General features: G+C 36.1%; 2 protein-coding genes across 4 annotated transcripts; both read right to left on the bottom strand.

Annotated features, from left to right (window-relative positions):
* Window positions 1-13,841: 13,841 nt before the first annotated feature.
* On the bottom strand, window positions 13,842-19,499 carry LOC113731757 (uncharacterized). Of its 3 annotated transcripts, none has more exons than XM_027257173.2 (6): window positions 19,211-19,499; window positions 18,076-18,174; window positions 17,733-17,991; window positions 16,813-16,957; window positions 16,611-16,680; window positions 13,842-14,127 (listed from the first exon to the last, which is right to left on the bottom strand). In XM_027257173.2, exons 2-5 carry the CDS (start codon window positions 18,157-18,159, stop codon window positions 16,662-16,664), a joined length of 507 nt encoding a protein of 168 aa, XP_027112974.1. In that variant the 5' UTR covers window positions 18,160-18,174; window positions 19,211-19,499; the 3' UTR covers window positions 13,842-14,127; window positions 16,611-16,661. The 3 variants fall into 3 exon arrangements, with proteins under 3 accessions (XP_027112974.1, XP_027112971.1, XP_027112975.1); XM_027257170.2 differs by having other exon boundaries at window positions 18,076-18,161; window positions 19,211-19,359; XM_027257174.2 differs by lacking the exon at window positions 13,842-14,127 and adding an exon at window positions 16,235-16,449 and having other exon boundaries at window positions 18,076-18,161; window positions 19,211-19,359.
* Window positions 19,500-19,736: 237 nt separating this feature from the next.
* On the bottom strand, window positions 19,737-21,916 carry LOC113731758 (malate dehydrogenase, cytoplasmic). The gene is made up of 7 exons (XM_027257175.2): window positions 21,652-21,916; window positions 21,324-21,482; window positions 21,052-21,227; window positions 20,521-20,801; window positions 20,269-20,404; window positions 20,084-20,195; window positions 19,737-19,930 (listed from the first exon to the last, which is right to left on the bottom strand). Exons 1-7 carry the CDS (start codon window positions 21,788-21,790, stop codon window positions 19,836-19,838), a joined length of 1,098 nt encoding a protein of 365 aa, XP_027112976.1. The 5' UTR covers window positions 21,791-21,916; the 3' UTR covers window positions 19,737-19,835.
* Between the last annotated feature and the right edge of the window lie 204 nt (window positions 21,917-22,120).

The following is a 22,120-nucleotide window of genomic DNA, read 5'->3' as shown; positions in this document are numbered from 1 at the left end:
ATTTTAAAATATGTATAAATGCATGAAGCGAATCAACCCATTATACACCAATTAAATGGGTCTAATCCAAACATTATTTAAACCAATTCAAAGTGTAGTGCATACCCAAATTCACTTATTAATGAGTTTGTTTGGATGGTTCAACACAAATGAATTGTGATTAACATCTCTACTTCAGATCAATGTATATTGCATGTTGATTAAATACAGATTTTATCTTAATCAAATCCTCAACTTGATCCTATCCTCTATTTTTTTGGTGCATGGCTCCATGAGATGGATTTCACACGTATTTGATTCACAGGGAACTGAAGTTTATGACAGCAGAATGCAATACAAAGGTGCAGCCTCTTCCAACAGTAAGAACTGTTGCTGTCTGCTTTAAAGAGATCGATTGTCATCCTTATACTCTAAATAAATCTATTTGGTCAAAGATTTCAAGTGAATAATGATCCTGTAAGCATAATTTTTTGTCTTCTCTAACAAATGTACTCATGCTCAACTTCCATTCTGGTTTAATGTTTTGCGAAGAGGCAACCAGAATTTCACTCCTTAACACCATATTGTACTACTGCTACGTACGAAATAAATTTGCATAACTTACCACAGGGGACAAAAGTTCTGGCAACTGACTTTCCGCTAAAAGACGCAATAAACTGGATAAAACTGTGGAAAATTTCACTAATTTTAGCTTTCACTAGATGGGCATGTGAGCTAATATGTCACCTGATTTATGTCAGAAACCACCCAAAAAATGCACGGAGAGATCAATTTTGGTACACTATCAAAATCTGAATCCAAAGTAGTAAATTTGATAAACAAAAATGTAACTTCAATATTAAACTTATTCATCTAGTGTTTTGTCATTTAAAACGCCCAAATGAAAAGTTAAAAAAAGGTGAAAAAATGCGAGACAGATTATTCACAGGCAAATCTTGGAGAGGAATCCCCTCTCCCACACCCCCTCCCCCAAAACCCAGAAGGAAAAGGGAAAAAGTTTAGAACTTCAGGTTTTGGCCCCCAACAGGGTGTTCATAAATATTGTAGGTAAACCCTCCCTACATCCATGTATGCATAGATGTATTCGTCTCCCAATGTTCAATTCCTGAATCCGATTGTTTTCAATATTTTGTAGGTTTCAACTGCCCATATTTTCACCCAAAGAACATAGACTATCATTTAACTTCAGAATACAAAGTTACAGATGAGTTGAGTCGAATTGAAATCGAGATTTGGTTTAATCGAATCAAATTCGATTCAATTTTACCAAGTTTGAAATGGAGGTCGAATTCGATGAACTTTGAATGTAAAATTCGAAATCGACCTCGATTTCAAATTCGAGTCTAGTCGAACTCGAATTCGAGTCTACTCAAACTTTAAAAAGTAAAAAAAATAATAATTATTTTATTTTTTTAAAAAATGAATAAAATAGTCATTTTTCTTAATAATAATAAAAATATTGAGAAAATATATGTAATTTTACTATTAAAATAATACACACACATATATGTATATGTATATATACATGTGTGTATGTATATGTGTGTGTATATTTGAATAGACTCATGAGCTAACGAGTCAAGTTTCTCTATGCTCGACTCAAGTTCGATAGCTTAATTTGGTTGATTCGAGTATCATTCGAACTCAATATTTACCAAACTTGAGTCAAACTTTAACCCAATTGACTCGCAAATGACTTGATTTGTTTGCAGCCTTATTCAAATAAAACATGAGAGATATATATGAGTTCTAAAATCAATTAAAAAAATCTTTTCTAGAATTGGCACATTCGTAACATTTTCCTTTTTTTAGGAGAAAATAAATCAGAGAAGATAATAGCAAGATTTGAAAAATAGAAATTTAAAGAAATTTTTTTAAGTATGCCACAAACATGCATATGTGTGTGTATGCACATGTACATGTGACGTCCCGAAAATTTTTTTTTTCTTATTTTATATCTATTCTATTTCTTTTCATGCATTTTCTTTATATTACTTTATTACCTTAATTTCCTAAATATTTTTATAAGTGAGTCAAGCTTTTAAATCATTTTCTTGGTATAAGTTAGTACATGGTAAGTTTGAAATGTATTATGGACGTGGGACCCGCTAGTGCGGTAAGTGCGGTAAAATTTTGACTATTAGGTGAAATTTTACATAAAGAAATGTTATTTTATAAGGTGCTAGGGGATAATCAGAGGTTAACTAAATAAATTAGTTTTGGAAGACAAGAAGATGATAACAAAATCCTAAGAGTCAAGTGTCGCGAAACCGTTGGAAGTTGGACTTTGACCAAACCTTTCTTAACTTTACTAAAACCAAACATTGACCAAAATTTTCTCTTTTCTTCCCATTTTTCTTAGTCTTGGCTGAAATTCTTGAGAGGAAAAACAAGGGAGAGAAACTTCATCTTCAATCCCAACTTTCTTACTTGAATCTTGAGCTCTAACCATAGTTTGTACAAACTACTCCATAAAAGTGCTAACTAAGGTAGGTTTTAAGGTGTTAGTGGAGTAATTTTGGAGGAACAAGCATTAAGTTGCCATCTTTCTTGAGGTTACAAGGTAAGTTTGCCAAGAAATCCCTCTTTGTTTCTAATACTACTATACTAGTGGTTTAAGGTTGTTAAAGTGGTAGTTTTATGGGAAATTTCATGAGTTGAAGTGGTGTTATGAAAATTTTCAGTTTTTTTTGGTAAATTTCTGCCCACATATGATGCTTGAGTGTCGGCCATGGTTTGATAGCTTTGCTATGTGAAATATTGAGGTTTTATAGGTTAGTTTAACTTGTCTAAAGAAATTTCCAACTTATGTGCATAAATTTCAGTTTAGGGTTTCCAATTTGGGCTTGATGGTGGTTGGTTTTGGAGTCATCAATTAGCTAAAATTAAAGGGTGTTGTGGCCCTGATTAAGTGTGTTTAATAGCTTATGATTTGTATGTGCAATTGAGGCTGTTTTGGGTGAACTTTGGTGTTGATTATAGGATGGATGTTGATGTCTTCATAGGAAATGTAGACCTATGTCTTAGTTTCGAAACGCCATAAGATTCATCTCAATCTGATAAGTGTAGCTTCAGTTGTGATTAAAATGCCAAAAGGTGGGAGGAACTTGATGATTTTAGAATTTCCTTTACTTGACATGATATTTGTGATCTAGGGCTTAGACTTGAGCAAAGAAACTATCTATGACGGATGAGGATCATGAGCTGTGGTTGATGAGTGATTTCAAAACTGTTTCCAAAGTTACTTTTCGAACTATTTCTTACACTGCTTACTCGATTGCATATCATGTGTGCTTGCGTGTGTGCTATGTAATGATTTGGCTCAAATGAGTGCTTGGAAGTCTTGTACTTAACACCAATGTCTCCACCTTAATGACATTTGACTTGTCTTGAATGTTGGAGCACCAATGGCTCCCTTGTGTTACGTGATTGTTACTTGATCTATTTGAGCGTTGGATGTTTAAGTACAATTATTTCACTGGCTCACAAGAGCAATAAACTTACATTTGATCATTGATTCATGACATCATCTAAATGCATTATTGTGAAAACTTATTTGATTATTGATTTTTACTGGACCCTCGCTGAGTTTCTAACTCACCCCAAATATTTATTTTCTCTCCACAGGACTCGAGGCAAAGGAAACACTTATATTAACTTATTAGTGTGACTGGATGGAATATCTCATATATACTTTGAATTTCGATTCACTTGTGGTATGTAAATTCGTGGAGTATTTGATGTAATATTTGAGATTTACATTGTAATTTATTTGAGAACTGTAGTGAGGTAGGGTTGTCACAGTACATATATACACACACGCATACACACATGTACAAGAATTTTGTAAAATCAACTAGGGGTGTTAACAAGTTGAGTCAAACTCGAATAGTGCTATGTTCGAGTTTGAACTCAATGATACACAACCATACTTGGACTCGAGTTCGACTCTGTAAGGACCCGTAAATTTTCTTTATTTCATAATACTTTATTTTATTTTCTCGCATGCATTTTCGTCACTATACCCTATTATATTGATTTGTCCGAGATTTTTCCTTATGGTTATATGTCTGTGGGAACGTTGTCTTAAAGATTGATTGTATCTTATAGTTCGGCTCAATCGGGCTCTGAATGTTATTTCCTCGAAATTCTTCTGAGCGTTTGGTAGGGTTTCCGTTCGTTCCAGATTTGAGTCCCGACGAGAGTTGGGCAGGCGGTCCGCCGAACCCTTTGGTTCGCATTTGAGGGAGGTGGGGCTGTCACAGACTCGAGTGAACATAAAACTATGTGGCTTAACTCCACTCATTAGCATGCATTTCCAAGCTTGAACTCGACTCGTTAAGGGTGAAGATTAGTCTTGAGTTTTAACGAACTTCAAGGCTTGAAATAAAACTCGAAAAACTAAAAAAAAAAAGCTCAAAAATTATGGTAAATTACCTAAAATTCTAGTTTCTTTTTTAGTTTTTACAGTATTACTTTTTTGCCATTTAAGAATTTTTTTAAGTAGATAAAACTTATGATAAATTACCTAAAACATAAACCCTTATTAGTCATTACATAATTAAAATAAATATATAATACAAATAATATATCGGTAATTGAGCTATTTGACAAGCATTCGAACAGCACAAAATGGAGACTCAAACTTGACTTGGTATATGCATCGAGTTATTCAAGTTCGAACTCGATCTCAATTAAATCAAGTTCAAATCGAACATTTGATTAAATCGCTCGCGAGTGCCTCAATTTGCGGCAAGCCCTAAAGCCAGCTGCGGGTTCTTTGTTATAACTTTTCCTTAGGATGATGAATTGAATGATCTCTCACACTCAACTCCAAGTTCCAACCTCCAACTCCAAACGTTTGTGGAATTGGGGGGACCTCTGGCCAAGGCTACAGATCAAAGGAGAGGACTAGAACGGAGATTGAAGCATGGCCAAAAAAGTTCGAGTGGGAGGCATCTCCTGTAAATAAAGTGAAGCAGGAGGGTAGCTGTTGAATACGAACAAGGAGACAGATGAGGATACGATCGTATCTTCTAACGTACGACGTTTTCTTTTCATCTCAGCAATGCAATACGTGCCTATGCCCCTACTCCCACATGCATGCTCGCGAAATTGTCAGCACGCTCTCTCTTTTATCATTCATTCTTCAGTGCCCGCTCGCTTTAATTCTGTGCATAAGAACTTGGATAAGTTCATACTCTGATTATCAATCAAAATTTGACAAGTGTGGCGGCAGAGCAGCCGGAATTAATATGTTCTGAGCCGAGGAGTAGAGTTAAAATCATAAATGTACTGCGCAATGTGTTGTGGCTGTAGGCAGACGCGTCAATTGGGCTGGACTACTCCAATTTCGCTTTGATTTATCCAAATTCAGCATGTTGTGTCTTATGCGACGTGAGTTGAACTTACTATAGATCAAAATAATTTGCTTGATTTAAATGTCAACTGAACTCGAGTTGTATTAATCGTGGCCTAGATAATATATATGCTAGGGCTCATTGTTGGGGGGGGGGGGGGGGGGGGGGGGGGGAGGGGGGAGATTAAAAATATTTGTTTATCTAAATCTAATCAAATATAGTATTGAAATCCATGCCTTGATTGGAATTCGATTTTTTTTAGAGAAAATTTTTTATATTTTTTGTGAGTATTTCTCCTACATAAAATTTAATTATTTTTTTTATCTTCATACATCATATTCTAAAAAATTCTTAAAGTAACTTTTTTCTCCCAAAAATACATCCTAAACGGGCTCTTAAATGACTAATTTTTTTGATAAGTTGTTATTTTTCAATCTCTAGTTGACAAGTTTACGGATGTTATGATAAATTATATGATTTTTATCGTGAAATTGAAATTGTTCTTTAGATATTATAGAATGTATGTAGATTAGCTAGTTGTTGCAAACTTAAAAAATTCATGAGGTGAATTTGGTCCTACTCGAATTACATTTAATACCCAACTTTTGTTTTGGTGAACCGAGCATGAATTATAAAAATGTGAATCTAACTACGTTAAACTTGGGTTTAAAAGAATGATATTTTACATGAGTTAAATTTGAAGGTATCAAAACCTAACTCACATCTCCTAATTGATAGGTCTATCTATAAGATGGGGGATGTCCTTTCCTTTCCAAAGCATTTCAACAAAAAGTTATCAATTCATAAGTACCGATAGAAAATAAATAATAGTCACTCTTGTTGGTGTCATATCTTTGCATACACAGCTAGAGAAAACTATTTACTGGATGAAGGAACACAAGAGATTAATGTAGCGATTTGGATTGCCGGTTTCCGTCAAAAAATTACATCTTTTCCGTGATCACATTTTCCTATCACCTTTTTCCCTCACATACATCAAATCGCTACAGTATTTTTTCCATGAAAAATCACAGAAAATGCAATCCAAACACAACCTAATTTTTCTCATAATATATATAAATTTGCATGAAACTAGTCTTGCAATATGAATAGTACAATGATGATTGGAAGAAAACTGAAAAGATTGTGGAAATAATTGATCAATGCAATCATATGTTTTGAGTGGATGCTGTGAGAATTAGGGGATATTTTGCACCCCACAAACTTCCGCAAATTATACTAACATGATAGGCAGCAGGAGACGGTGAAACACGAGAGGAAGCATTATAGTAGTGGGGGGTGGTAAAATATTTATGGCGAGTGCAGGTATCATCAGAAAATCTGGGGGAGAATAGAAATTGGATTATAATGGAGAGGAACCACAAGAACGGAGCGTGGGCTGTCTCTTCGGGTGTGCCTCTGGTGGGAAAAGGCTGACACAGACGTTGACTCGCATTGTACGGAATGTCGACTTAGTCGGACTGTGTGTGTGTGAGAGAGAGAGAGAGAGAGAGCTTTGCGCCCTGTTCAACAACAAAGAGAAAGAGATGAAAGAATTACTATCACATTATCATAATTATCAAGCTAGCTAGGCGCGTGTGTTCCCTCGCCCCCTCCCCGCCTTTTCTCTCTCTCTATATATATATCTCTCTCTCTCTCTCCCGGGAACCCAAAAAAAAAAAGAAGCCCCCAAAACACAAAAATGCACTCTTTTTAGGCTAGCCTATAAGGCTTTTTTCAGGGAGGGTAGAGAAGGATGGACTTTTCAACTCCACGAGGCTCGGCTGTTTTGTTTATAAGCTTTGGGGAGTTCTGGTTTGTTTTCTATTGGACTAGTCACACTTTGATCCCCTGGACTTTAGGGCAGTCACACTTTGCTGCCACTCTACTTCTCATAAAAACTAGTTAACCTTGAAATTCTTAATTCCATCGGTTAGTGGTAAGAACTTATGATGCTACTGTACTTTTATTGTTGAAAATTACTATTATTGTCTTTTTATTGTAAAAAAAAATAAAATTTAAATTTAGATCCTATTTGATAGTCCAATTTAGCACTTAAACTTAATGGATTCAGCTTTTAACATATTCAAACCGTTTAATAACAAAAAATTTAACATCTAAATTAATTAAGTGGCACTGAATTTTCTATATAAAACTTGCTCTCAAAATTAAGTTATAAGCTATTCACTTATCACTATAATATGCACTCAAATGTATTAGATTTAATATTAAATAATTCAATAATTTAATAGATTCAAATTTCAAATTTCAGTTTTATCAAACGCACCCTTAATCTCCGTTTTCTTCTTCTAAGCTTAAAAATAAGACATATTAGCCCTTTTGAGGCAATTTTGGTTAAGCATTTAATGTTTCACTAATTTGATAAACAAAAAATGACAATAAAATTATTATTTTAGTTTATGTAAGCTTAACAATGAAATATATATTTTGAAAAATGACAAGCTTAATATTACCTTATGTGTTCAAAATTTTCCTAAATGTCTTTATTCTTATCACTATATTATTTATCCTTATTGTTTCATTTAAAGTCTAATAAGTAAGTAAGTAAGTATGTAAGTACGTATGTATGTATGTCTATGTATGAACATTAATCCAACAGGAAAAATTTTAAACATAAAAAATTAAATATAAAACTTTTTTTTCTTTTACCAAATTGATATTTTTGTATAATGAATACTAGAAAAAAGGTGTATATCTCTTAATAATAAAAGGAAAATAATAGTATGTTATAGATAATCTAATAGATAAAAGGGCAATAAAATCATTGCACTCACTTTTTCTTGCCTAATTTAAGATTTCTAAAATTCAAGGGGGGCAAATATGTGACTAAATCTTTTCTATTTTCCCCACATTTCTCCTAACTCCTATCGTCCACATGTTGTAGGCCAAGCAAGCATCCAAACCGATCAAGTTTGGTGGTGAGAAAACATGGGAATGGCCATCGGTTTAAGGCCATAAAACAGGCCTACTTGGCAAATCATGGATCTTTGCCTGGTAACTCGAAAGACTGGGACTGCATGGGAATGGCAGGCACCTGCCCCGTGGGGGGATTAATAGGCGGGGGATGGGGCGCCGGGAGGGGGATGGGAAGGAGGAGAATATTTTTCCTCTGCCCCGCCACCCATTATATATATATATATATATATATATATATATATATATATATATATATATATATATATATATATTTATATGTATATATAATATTTAATTTAATTAGTTACAAACTTACAATAATGATATTATTAGTTATAGTTATTATATAATGTATATTAGTATATAATTGATATTATCAATTATACTAATAATTATGCATGTCTACTAATAGAAATTATTAATTAGTTATACTAAATTTTTAATTATACTTAACACAATAACACTTATTTCTCGAAAGTGAAAACTTGACGTGCGACAAAAAAAAAAAAGAAAACTTGACTATTTTAGTTGTATTTGTTTCATCAAGTTAAATTGTATTCAAATAGTTTTTATGAGTTCAATTACGAAATTACAATGAATAATGATTTGATGAAATGTTGATATTCTAGTACTGAATTATTTATTAAAATTTGATTACAATAAAATTATATGACAACTTTTTATTAACCCTGCGCCGCGAGAACGAGAGGGAGGGGCGGGGTAAGCAGTGGGCAGCGGGGCGTCCCCACCCCAAACCCGCCCCGTTGCCAATCCTGGGAATGCAGCCAGTTACCACCCGACGTCCATGAGTCCATCATTTGGCTTATATAGGACACGTATTTTGGCGTCTTGACTAATTTTCACCTTGTTCAGACGTAGTTGTGTATTCTGTTAGGTGGGTAGCTAAATGAGAAAAACATTTCGAGGATAAGTTTTCTGCGGGCATGCTCTATGTACATTATCATTTTGGAAAAAAGACCGATGATCAATCGAAAAAGTACTTGCTATGCACTTCACTTAGTGGGTTTGAATTGAATTAGTTCTTCTTCTTTCAAGTTTCAAGTTTGTTACATTTGTCTCTTCTTGGTTTTCCACTTTCCAAAATGGCAAAAGAAGCTTTCATTAGTAGCTTTCAATTGGAAAAGTTCCATGTCATAAATCACATGTGCCTTCCATTCGCAAGCAATTGGCACATCGGTTGCCGTCTCTGTAGGCAGCTATAGCACGCTAGGCCTTGTTCTCCTCTCCGTCACTAACTTCTTGCCATCTCAAAGAAGTGACAATTAAATGGTTACCAGCATAATGTCTCTTTTTACTGTTAATAATTTGTGGCAGATTAAGCTCATAACGACCACTCTAGTCTTGTTCACTTGGGATAATATCAGAAACCTCCCTGAGGTTTCTTTTAATATCACCTGACACCTCTAAAATTTTAAAAAATCACTTAACTCCCTTATTTTTGTTATTTGTGTAACAAAATTTTTAAATATCATAAACTACCCATTTACTTGCTACATAAAAATTATTCCTAAACCGCTTTGTTTGCTTCGAAAAAAAACCTTTATCTAAAAAACAATTTCTAGTAATACTACCACATTATAATGCTATAGCCCATAAAAATATAATTTTGAAAAATAAAAAAAGATATTTGCAAAGAAATACACTTGCACCAACGTAACTCCATGTGCTCAAAATTAATTTCTTATGAACTTTATATTCTTTTCCAACCTCTTCTCAACTCGTGCCCAAACTTTTAAATTGTACCGTTCACTGTAAAAATCAATTCAAATTAAGTAAATAAATCATAACCCACTCTATCACTATCGCAAAAAGTAAAAGATAAATAATATTTAATTTATTGTAATTTATAAATAAAATATTGCGTAGTCATCCAAAAAATAAGTAACAGAGAATGTTGGAGCAAAGGGAAAGAGAAAAAAATGACTTTCATTTCTTTCTTTTTTTAAAAAAAATTTTTGAGCTCCGTTTATTTGATACGTGAATTATGTATCAAGTGAGAGTTAATATAATCTTTTTTATAATTATTAGTGAGAGTAAGTGATATTTTTAAAACTTCAAGAGTGCCAAGTGATATTAGGAGAAATCTCAAGGGAGGTTTCTAATGTTATCCCTTTTTAGTTAGACTAAACTTCTCTAAAACTTTTTCCACGTAAATACTTAAAAACTCTTTTTTCTTATTCCCATTTTTAAAAGCCGACACTATTCATTCAGGAAAATACTTGATCATGATCTGTTAAAGGAACATCACTGCAGAACCCAGCCCCCGCGTGTCAAAAGCACAATATACTACTGGTTCTGGTACCAGCAATAATTTTGGTTCACCAATCCTATGGTAGCTTGATTGACTCTGTAGCTCTGGCCAAGGTATAATTAATTGTGAGGTTAGGATGGATAGCTCATTTCTGTCTAAACAACACACGGGACCAGTCACATATGGTAGTAGTTTTTTTTGGGGGCAATATCATTGAACTCAAAATCAGAGATGACCCAGGTTTTGACGTCTTCCGGTTAGTGTAAATTGTCAAAAATCAGCAAAATGGTTAAAACAACGCAGCACAGAAAGAGAAGCAATCCGAATGCTACAAATTGAAGGGCTGTCTGTTGGTACTCGGAATAGAGAGTGAATGGCAAAATCGGAGACATATGCATCAACATTTTGGTGGTAGTTAAACAAATTGACATTTTCATCATCCACCAATGCATTTCTACCCTTTAATGACTTGTCAATTCTCTCCTGTATTTAGTTCTCTCTTCCAGCTGAGTTCCCTTTTTCTAGCCCATGTGATCATTAAGCATAGAAACTTTCCGCATGGAAAAAAAAAGAAGAAGATTTCATGCAATAATATAATCCCACATCGTCAGCCAAAGTCTCTAAGTTAACTAATAGTAAAAATCTTAATCCCTCCAATTATTTTCAATGAATTTTGAGTTGAAACCTCAGGTTCTTTAACACCGCTAGCTCTAACCATTACTATAACATTGTAGTTGGGGTTTTAGTCTTGTGCCTTTATTTTTATTTGGTTGGCATAAAGTGCACAAGTTCGTCAGTCGAGTAGTTTGTGAATTGGAAGGTCTAAATTAATTAGGATGCCGACAATTCAGTTTAGATGATCTAAGAGGATTATGAGTTATGACACCTACCCACCACCAAAGCACCACCAAAGCCCAATCATGGGATGCAGCTGTTAATCTTGTCTTCAGTCGATGATTTAACATCATCAAACGACTATTTCAATAGCCTAGGACAGTCCGAGCAAAAATCCTAGCAAGGGGGTCTTCACTTCTGCTGATGTTGTCTCTAGTGGAAGATTTAACATCATCAAACATCTAGTATTTTGATAGCCAAGTACAATCCGAGCAAAAAATCTTTGCTAGGGGGTCTTCACTTCCTTTGAATTCTGTCTGTCATGCGTAAAGGGAACAATTCAGTGTAAACCATCGTTCCTATCTTTTAGAGCAAGGAATGTACGGGAAAGCAAAGGAAAGTTGAGATAAGGGAAACCATTTCTAAGATTAAAAGCTGGTGCATTTTCTCAAAGTCATCCATCTGTTTGGTTGAAAACGAAACAGTCGCAGGTGCCAACAAAAGACTCAACCGAACCTCAAAAGAGTTTTAACCTTCGCTATTTGAAAGCAACCTTCCTCTGCCTCTTTTCACAGACGTTTTATCTTCAACAGTTTGGACATAATATTATCCCACCTGCCTAGTTAGGTATATTCTTGAACAACATTTGTTCTAATTGACAGAGTCAAGCCCCCAAAAGTTGGCCCATATCAAAACATAGCTGATTGAGCTGAGTATTACGTGCATTCAATCACACTATTGATGAAGGGTTAACAACTCATATTTTGCACCCCCCCCTCCTTCACACTATTACTAGAGTCACATTTACTTTGATTTATGTATTGAAGCCCCACCACATCAACATGTCATTAGGCAAACAAAAGGAAGTCCATGTGAAAGACACCTAACTTGCATATACTGAAGGTCAAATTGTATGTAGTCTGTCACGCATCTAAATGATTAACAACTCCTTTTATTGATAAAAAGAAGTTGCGACATGCTTAAACTTCCCTTTGTTTTTTTTTTAAACCAAAAAAAAAAAAAACTGTCCAGTAACTTTTTTAAGGGATTAATTTTTGTGATGGTTATCTCCGTCTTAGAGTTTATAAACAGCACTTTAAGATTTCATGCAACTATAATGGAACATGCATGATGATTAACCTAACAGTAGTATTATTGCCTCCATTTCTTGAAGGGATCCCGGCTCCACAGGTCTTGTCACCTTAAATGACAACAAAGGCAAGAAGATCGTGCAAGAACATACAAGTCAAATTGGAGGTGGTAACCGTGGCTACCCCCGTTTCGCCAGACAGAAAATATAAAATTGTAGGAAACAGCATAATATTCGCAATGCATGCAAGTCAGGCAGCATTATCATCATTGAATACTTGATGTTGAATACTTACATAATAGGCAAGGGCAAGGGCAAGAGTAGTTCTGCTGCGCCAAAACTATTTTCTGTGGCTTGTCAACATCTCAAGTCTAATGATGCAGAAAATGATAGTGATAATACATTCCCAATACAGTGATTTAGATTATAAATCATGTGCAGGTCCCTCTTTGGCTCGTACCGTGACTCAGAAAAAAAATATCAAGTCAAAATGATATGTTCGCCGCACTGACAAGAAAACTTTTAGGCATTGGTCCACTTTTTAAGATTCTAATTTATTGTGTTACACCAACATGACAACGTCAATCCAGCTTGATCACTAGAACAACACCTACTCAAATTTTAGATCGATGAGGAATGGCCAGAAACAATAAAGCGTCTGAATCCCACATAACACGAGATGAGAAAAAGCATGGATGATTATAGCATCAGACACAGAATTATGATGGTCTCGTATCTTCTGTGGTCCAAAGGGAAACATGTTTAGTCATTCCATGGATTATGACGTCAATAAATGCAAGCAATACAAATCATCACCAGAGAACCAAAAATCATGAATGGCGAAGCCAGTTTCAAACAGGAGATGCAGAGAACCAAGCGAACATCTCGCATACTCAACCAATGAAAAGGGTACGATGCCCAAATTTAGAATTTTTGGATGCACAATTATTGTTCTTTTTTTTTTTTTTCCAGCAACGATAACAATTTGTATAATCTATTCTAACCTAATCTAAGAAGAAAGAGAGGGAAAAGCCACAAATAGTGATTGATGAGAGGCAAGGATCAAACCCTTGACCTCCCACCTCCACCGAGACTTGACTTAAAGATGTCTTGGTGGCACAATTATTGTTCTTTTTCCACTTGACAATTTTCTTTATTTTCTCTCTTTGTAACTCGTTGTTTGTAACGTTCATTTCTAATGGGACCATATGTTGATCCTCTGATTAATTGAGTTAAATGGCGCGCGTATGGGCACACGCACATGCAAGAGTGTGCTTAAATGTTTTTCTTTAGTGTTGCAGCACAAAAAAAATAAAAGTTCTGAAAAGTGCCCACCAATCTCCAGGTATCAGTAGAAGAACTGATTGTGCCTTTAATGTAAATATATTCAGCAAAATGATAATGCAAGTAGACGGCCAGATGTCAAAATCTTTTAGTTTTTCAAGGAATAAGTTACAGGCATCGGGTGCACATCATTGAGATAATTGTTCTGGTTCGCAGACCGATTTGGATTGTTTGTTGAATGTTGACGAGAGATTGGAGAACACCCTGGAACTAATCTTGTTAGCATAAACTCCAATCCCCTTTTTCTGACATTTAAAGGGGCCTCTCCGTCACTTTGCTCCACGCAAATTCTGCATAACATTTCAGCAGACAGGCAATTAAGGACCAAGAACAGGTGGAGGGTCGAAAGTAGTTAGATACTTCAAGCTGTACAGACAAATTTTGCCTAATGTGGTCGAACGCACTAGCAAGAATAAGCAGCAGTGAACAATTAACACTGGTTTTTCTTTCAAGATCTTTACAAGTAAACAAAACGAACTTCGCTGAAGGTGGAAGATACCATTGACATGCAAACTTACAGTAAGACCATTTTGAATATAGGCTAAACGGATCTCACGTAACAGTAGCGAGTTAAAACCTTCAAGAAAAACTTTGCAAATACGCATAATCCATTAACCTGGGATAATTCGTGATCTGTCACATCAAAGGCTTCTACAATTCAGGCAAATGCAGCGTCCAAAGCCACAAGAATATATATATGGGCCAAATTAGGTTAGCCTGAACTCCCCATCAATTTTTCTTTCAAACTGCCATTGCTCCTTTGACATGTCAAGGGTTCTAGCCTTTTAACGAGGCAGTGGGATCAACCCTAATATGTATATGCTAATGTAATACAGGACTTTTGTGCCACACAAAATGCATATTTACACCAGCGAGAGCTTCTAGAGAAACTATTCCATGAACATCTAAATAACAAATTCATTACAGTCAACCATATTGTATCGCTCAGTTATTTTGCCAACCAATCCACCCTACCTAAGTTTTAGTACGTTTAGCATCTCCTTCCGGCACTTTAAGCAACTATTACTCCATGAATTCGATTTGCATCTAAAGGCAATTGTGGATGACATCTCCGTTCCACAGCACATATCTATGTTCATAGCGTCATTAAGCAAATGATTGTCTACTTTCTCGCATCAGCAGGATGCTTTCCCGGCCAACTAGATTATTTCAGTATCCAGCAACCAATTCAAATGAATGTACACCAAAAGGTTTCCAATGAATTGGCCATTCAATGTTTACCTCTTCCCAGGAACCAATTCAAATGAACGTACACTGAAAAATTTTTCTAACGAATTGGCCATTCAGTCTTTACCTCTTCCCAGTGAATCAAGACCAAAATGGAGGGAGAGAAAAAAGATGGGGAAAAAGGAGGAGGTTAGAGAAGACATCAAGCAGAATTAACGGCATTGCTTGAATGTCTTCATACCAACTTCAATCTCTGAAGTTGGTGTGAAAAGGAAAACTCCCCAGGACAAAGAGAAGAAAAATCACTAATCATCTTCTTCAGTTATAAAAGTTCCATTTGGCCCCACAGCCACCACATAACTACCACATTAACATATACTACGTCTATTGTACAGGAAAACCAAGAATTCTTACCAGGCTTATGTAATCCAATATTCCTGGACCTATAAAATTTACGGAGAGTATCAATCCATACTTACCTTCGTAACACTGGAGCACCAACCAGAAAGAAATAAAACTTTGACAACAAGATCCAATTTTGTTAAGCTACTAGCACTACATGCATACAATTAGCAGAACAGCAAGCACATTTTTCCAGTAAATAACACTCAGAAAAGAACCACCACATTTCTGCATTAAGCTGTAGAACATGTAATAACAAATCCAAATGCCCAGACTATAGGAACTAACTACACAGAACATTTTATTTTCCTCACAAGATGAACTCAGAGGAGCAAAGTCAATGGCATGACAAATACTATGAAATCCAACTCCCAGCTAAATAAGTTTGGGGTTGGCATTGGCCCTCGGTGAAACAAAATGAAAACCCCACTGACAGCAACCTATTCAATTAGTTTGCCAACAATCATGTATTGTATATATCCATTGACACAATTTAACTTTGCAATTGGGCATAATTCTACAAGATCCTCAAAACGGTCATCTCGACCACTAATGAAAAAGCTTGGTAGCTCATAGAAACAAGGTACAAAGAACCTTCACTTCTCAAAAGCACAAATTAGTCCCATGAAAAGTACAAGAACACAGACAAATAATCTAATAAGTATACTTGAATGATGAGAAGAGGAGACCAACCTTGGGAGTAACTGCTATATGCTCATGAAGCCAGGTATTATATACACAATAAGAAAAATGAATGCGAAAGATACAAGTTCACAAGTTGTGAACAGACTAACCATGATTTCCAAGTTCACAAAACCTGTATGATGTGGTGCTTGATTACACATTACCCAACATGAATGAATACACAAATATACATCCATGGAAGCATACAGTTTCTTGCTGAGTCACAAGTCACAATGCCAAAAATGGAATTTCACCAAAAATATAGAACATGCACAGTGGACAAATTACAATTCTCTTAAAGAAAAGGCTCCTCCCAGCTTTCTCATGGCTTTCAACAGCTAGATTTGAGGGATAATGCATGTGGATTTCCCAGCAGAGATATACAGATATCAAAAGAGTGGATACACAGAAAAGGCAATACGTGAGTGAGTGAGTGTGTGTGTGGGGAGAGAGAGAGAGAGAGAGAGAGAGAGAGAGAGAGAGAGATTTCACTAATAACCTTTCTGTCTCCGAACTTGGTTTTTGCAATACAAAAGAGGACTTGGATGATTTACTCCTTTTCCTGATCCCTGGATGGGATAATTTGCCCGTTAATGCATAGGATAGAGAAAGAAGAATACTACAGAGGAAATGTCAACCAGGTGTCTCACCTAGATATACAAGGAAAAAAAGTACCGAATGTCTAACCATGCAAAACTTACTTTGTCTGATCTGTTAGAGTAACAAGAGACCTAAGAACACCCGGACTGATCTTGTCAGCAAGAACTCCTTTTTCAGAAATCCAGAAGGACTTCTCCTTGATGTAACTTTGAAGTTTTTTAGCTTCAAAATCTAACCCAGCTTGATCTACATTTCATTAATACAAGATATCAGCATTCCACATGAAATTTCCATTTCTCTTTTCTTCCTGGGGATACCAGTAATCACAACATCTGGGAGAAATTTAAGGCATATGAAGGATGGTTGTAATAAAAAGCAACAGTAATGTGGAAGCCTTGTTTTTCTACAGCTTCAAGCAAAAAGACAAAGTATCTAGTCAATAGAGTATAACAAACTTATAGCGAGTTCCCACTTTTCAACAATCCCATTTCAAGCCATTGCACATGATAATTACATATGATATGACCATATTAAGCAGCTTATGATTATGTTTTGCCCTTAGCTTATGCAAGAATAACTCCACTGCAATATTGTTCAGCATCTAAAAAAGATTCACCTGGAATTCTTATGACACAAAAAACCATGCAAATACCTTTTTGTTAAAAAAAATAAAAATAAACATAAACATGCAAATATGCTATTGCTCTATTACGTACCTGAAGCAATAAACACATGCAAGCGGATCCCACCTTTATATTCACATAGCCTCGGATATATTATTACAAATTAAACAAAGAGATGGCAGTAGCTTACCCTTTCACTTTACAGTAAATTATTCTTAAATGGTGCAATAAACTAAGAAATATTCTCACGAGAAATCAAATGATTGACATTCTGTTTTGCTGATATAAGGACATCACGTGCACAAAATTTATGTGAGCAGACAGAATATCTGAATTCTAATAAAATAAACAGAGTGCAATTTTATGAAGACACTAAACAAAATGAAAAAGTAACACACCTTTATCCAAAATGGCATGAGCAGCATGAAATGGTATACCAGCAAAAACGTCAGTTCCTGGAAACATCAACCATGTATTCTCTTTGCCATCATGGTTACCACATGTTCCACAAATTTCTTTCACCAATGGCCTTGATTCAATCTCCCTCATTATTGACTCAAAAGGAGAAGGGATACTTGTTTTGGTTGTCCTAGCCCTTTTCCTTAGTGCTGTCAATGCTTCCCTGTTGCCATTCCTCAATCTATCGTTTTCAACTAACTGCAATTACATTTTTACAAACCAGAGACGGTTGAAAATAGGAAATTATCCATTCTTCTCAAGGCTTAGATAGTTCTCACTTACTTGGTGTCGCGCTAACAAAAAATTTTCAGCTTCAATCTCAACCTCCATCAGACCATCCTGAAATTGCTTCATGGTTTCATCCATTTCTGTAAACAAAGTCTGACAAATCAAGAAAAACCATCTCACAATCCTGGGCAATTAGCTGTCACAGAAACAACTGTCAGAGTCAAACTCTTCGCAAATACAAGAACGGGTTCTAGGATTTGGTTGACATTTTTTGACATGAAAACTAGTACTTAATAGTGTTAATACTCTTTGTCAACCAGGAAACTGAAATGAATAGCAGTTTTAAGTGTCTTTGTCTGTGTCCGCTTTACCTGCTTTCACTTACAAATTTCCACTCTTATCTTTGTAAATTTCCATTCTTGTTTCTTGTCCCAACAAGCCGAATAAAAATTATTCATGAAACAAAGAATTATTTTTACTTAATCTTAAAAACAATTTCATCTCAATCGCCTCAAATGTAATCATGCTTATAGGTCTCAACAGGTCATGCTTTACAAAGCTGTCTCAGCCATCCACATTGTGATCTCCTTCCCCACCCCCACCCCCACCTTCACCACCACACCCCCTCCCCCCCACCCCCCCCAAAGAAAAAGGAACACCAACCGATACATGTCTTTCCAAACCAAAAGAAATGAATCCGGGAGCTTAGTCGTGAGGAAAGAAGGTCAAGGCGTTCGCTGACATGATCACCTCCATACCCCATGTAAAACCAGCTACGCGCTCAGTTTGCATTCTTACAACATTAAGCAAAAATGAATTTGCTCAGGACAAACAAACGAGTAACCGGCGTCAGATTGACAAAAGGAAAATTTAACACTTAAGCATGCATAACAGTTGGCGTTTATTTTTCCTTTCCCGGGTTTGACTCGAACAGTTAGTAAGCAAACCTCCCAGTCGCAACCTCCATACGAAATTGAAATTGAACAGAGAAGAACCGAAAAAATTCTCCAAAAACAACGACAAATCCAGCTATTTTCATCTCATGTACACAACGTTAAACATACATATAAGAAACGGACAGAATAGTTTCCCAAGAGATCCTAGGTAATAAGCACCACAAAAATTCTAAATACTCATAAATTTCAGATAAAATAAACAAAAATTAGAGAGCTATGAAGAAGGATATTACAGTTCTATATGAAAATCTTCAGACGTGATTACGCTTGTGGCGAGCAGAAATCGTGAAGTTTCCTCCCTACGTCCTCCTCTTTCCCTTTTTTTTTTTTTGGCCTTTTATTTTGCGCCGGTGATGGGTAAAACAGAGGCGATGTCGGGGATGTCAGAGGAGGCGAGTGACGAGGATAAGAGACAAGGACGACAGGTTTTTTGGGTTGGACCGCTCAGGCCTTTGTCTGTCCTCGCTAGAATTTGAACCTAAGAGCCCAAATCAAGTGGGCTGATTTATTTCTTTTGAATGTGAGAAAACCCAATGAACTACCTACCCACCCACTTAAGCAAATGAGCTCGTTGTTAATAATGAATACAATTTCATCTTTTTTTTTTCTCCCCTTTCTTTTTCTTGTTTTCAACATATACATATATATATATATATTTTAACTAGTTTTCTTTATCAAACTTGTGGGTTTTTAGTTCCAGACAACCCATACAGTACGAAAATATGACGACAATGAAATGGAAAGAATGCAAATATATAATTGGACATGGCAAACATTTATCCAAATAGATTGGAAAGGTATCTCATTTCCAACACTTGATGATGGTTTATGAATTTAGTACAGCTTAAATTTTAGTATTCAATTGAGACACGAATATGCCAATTCTTTTTCCTCGATCAATTCTTTTGCACTTGCTTCCATCTTTGCCTTCGAAAATGCATCAATCTCCAAACCTGCACCGCATGCAGACCATTATTAGTAGTATTATTATTGTGTAGCTATCTAACTTTTAACTTCGTAGAGAACGATTGGATGTATAAAACCAAAGGTATAACTCGCACTGCACAAGCATAAAAACAAATGTAGCATCATTGTATCACACTAACCTTGCACGATTGACCATTCTCCTTTCTTAGAGGTTACGGGAAAAGAGTATATTAGGCCAGGTGGGATGCCATAAGATCCATCCGAGCAAACTCCCATGGATACCCAAGTCCCCTGAAGGAAAGCCATGAGAGGGAATTAAGATTCTTGCACAATGAAAGAGGGAAACCCTTCAAGTGAATTCAACCTTTGGAGTTCCAAGAACCCAGTCATGGATCTGATCACAAGCAGCGCTTGCGGCAGATAGCGCACTGGACAGCTTTCTGGCTTTAATGATTTCTGCTCCACGCTGCTGCACTGTCGTGATGAACTCCGTATTCAGCCTGACACATTCAACCGGTATAGAAAACTTAATACAAGAGAAAAACGATAGCAAATTATTTATGAAATGCAGCAAGATTGATTATTTCTCCTTGGAGGAAATGCAGAGAAAGCTTGCCATTGATCATCAGACACAACTTCTCTCACAGGCTTCCACCCCTTGCCAGTGTTTACAGTCGCGTGATTGGCGTCTGGATACTGAGTTGAGGAATGATTCCCCCAAATGATCACGTTCTTTACATCCCCAACATGGACTTTTAGCCTCTCTGAAATCTGACCTAGAGCCCTGTTGTGATCAAGTCTTGTGAGGCAGCTGATGTTTTTCTCCGGGATCGAAGGTGATGCAAAATGTTTCAAAATCAGTGCATTGGTGTTGGCTGGATTTGCAACCACCAGCACCTGTATGGTACGAGCATGGACTGATAAACATCAATTCTGCAGCAAACATACATTTTAATCTACAGGTAGTAAATACAAGAAACAATCAATATACAGCTAGTCCTTTGATATAAGGGCAGCAGAACCTCAAGTTTGCTGTTGTGTTCAGGTGTTTATCTATCAAATACTTATAAGCATCCACGTTCCAGGCTAAAAATCTTTAGGAAACAAAAGAAGAATCAATCAGATTTGCTCCAGTTGCAAAACCTGCCTTGCAGCCTGGGGCAGCGAACCGCTTTAAAGCCGAAGCCTGTCCTTTATAAATCGATACGTTTCTGGACATTACATCCTTCCTCTCCATTCCTTCCTTTCGTGGGAATCCACCAACCATGATTGCTATTTTAACACCTTTGCAAGCTTCAGCAGCCTTTGTAGTAGAAACAATCCCTGTTGACCGAAAAATTTATGCTACTAAAGCATCGCTACTAGGGACAAGTTAATACAACTACATTTAACTTAGCTCACTAGTTATTAGGTTTTGACCTTTAACAAGAGGAAAGGCTGCATCAGTCAATTCCATGGTTACAGCCTTCAAGGACAGAACTGCTGGTTCAATATCAAGCAAGTGTATGATTACCGGCTGATCAGGACCTAGCATGGCCCCTCTAGCAATCAATGGAACCAGAGCATAACCTATTTGGCCTGCAGAAACAAAAGTCTAAACAAAGTCATTTAGGCATTTTCTTTCCCAACAATGAAGTAGATATCTCGGTTCTCATTCTGATAACTGAATTAAATAACCAGCAATCTAACAAGATACAAATAGATAATCATCACATATCAGAGTGGAAGAGAAATTGAAGTAACATGCCTGCAGCACCAGATACCAAAACTTTTATAGGTTCCTTTTTTATTTTCGCGAGGCCCCATATGTATCTAATGATCTTCCATGACAAGTATGCACAACCCAAAAGAAATAGAGACTTCTCTATTGCTGCCAAATACTCCATATCACACGGACCACGAAAGGAACGATGATGATTATTCTGCTCAGTTTACAGCACAATACAGGACACTGGTCATTTATGTAGATAAGAACCCCAAAACAGAACTAGACGGACAAGTTACTTGATTCCAGGGAAATTCTGGAATTGACAAATCCTTAGGCCAGCAAGTGAAGTGAGGTATAACGAAGACAAAACCAATAAGTTATGCTGCAATGCTGAAGAATATCTTCTTTCCAACGAAAAGAACAATCAAATAACTTGTTACAGATAAGTTAACTAAGATAAGAAACAGGGTTGATCTAAAACACGAGAATCAAGATGTGGTAACAAGTT

The sequence above is a fragment of the Coffea arabica genome, chromosome 2e (genome assembly GCF_036785885.1).
Source record: "Coffea arabica cultivar ET-39 chromosome 2e, Coffea Arabica ET-39 HiFi, whole genome shotgun sequence".
In the NCBI taxonomy this organism is placed as follows: Eukaryota; Viridiplantae; Streptophyta; class Magnoliopsida; order Gentianales; family Rubiaceae; genus Coffea; species Coffea arabica.
Note: the sequence above shows the minus strand (reverse complement) of the source record. Positions and strands in the feature narration are given on the sequence as shown.

Bases quoted from the DNA above. Each gene is read 5' to 3' on its own strand.
- LOC113731757 (XM_027257173.2), bottom strand. From the start codon at position 18,159: ATGGATGAAACCATGAAGCAATTTCAGGATGGTCTGATGGAGGTTGAG. The intron at 17,992-18,075 runs GTAAGTGAGAAC...ATGTAATTGCAG, and splicing joins TTTTGTTAGCGCGACACCAA to TTAGTTGAAAACGATAGATT. The intron at 16,958-17,732 runs GTGTGTTACTTT...AATGAAATGTAG, and splicing joins TCATGCCATTTTGGATAAAG to ATCAAGCTGGGTTAGATTTT.
- LOC113731758 (XM_027257175.2), bottom strand. From the start codon at position 21,790: ATGGAGTATTTGGCAGCAATAGAGAAGTCTCTATTTCTTTTGGGTTGT. The intron at 21,228-21,323 runs GTCAAAACCTAA...TTCGGTCAACAG, and splicing joins AGCCTTTCCTCTTGTTAAAG to GGATTGTTTCTACTACAAAG. The intron at 20,196-20,268 runs GTTGAATTCACT...GCTTTCCTTCAG, and splicing joins GGGTTCTTGGAACTCCAAAG to GGGACTTGGGTATCCATGGG.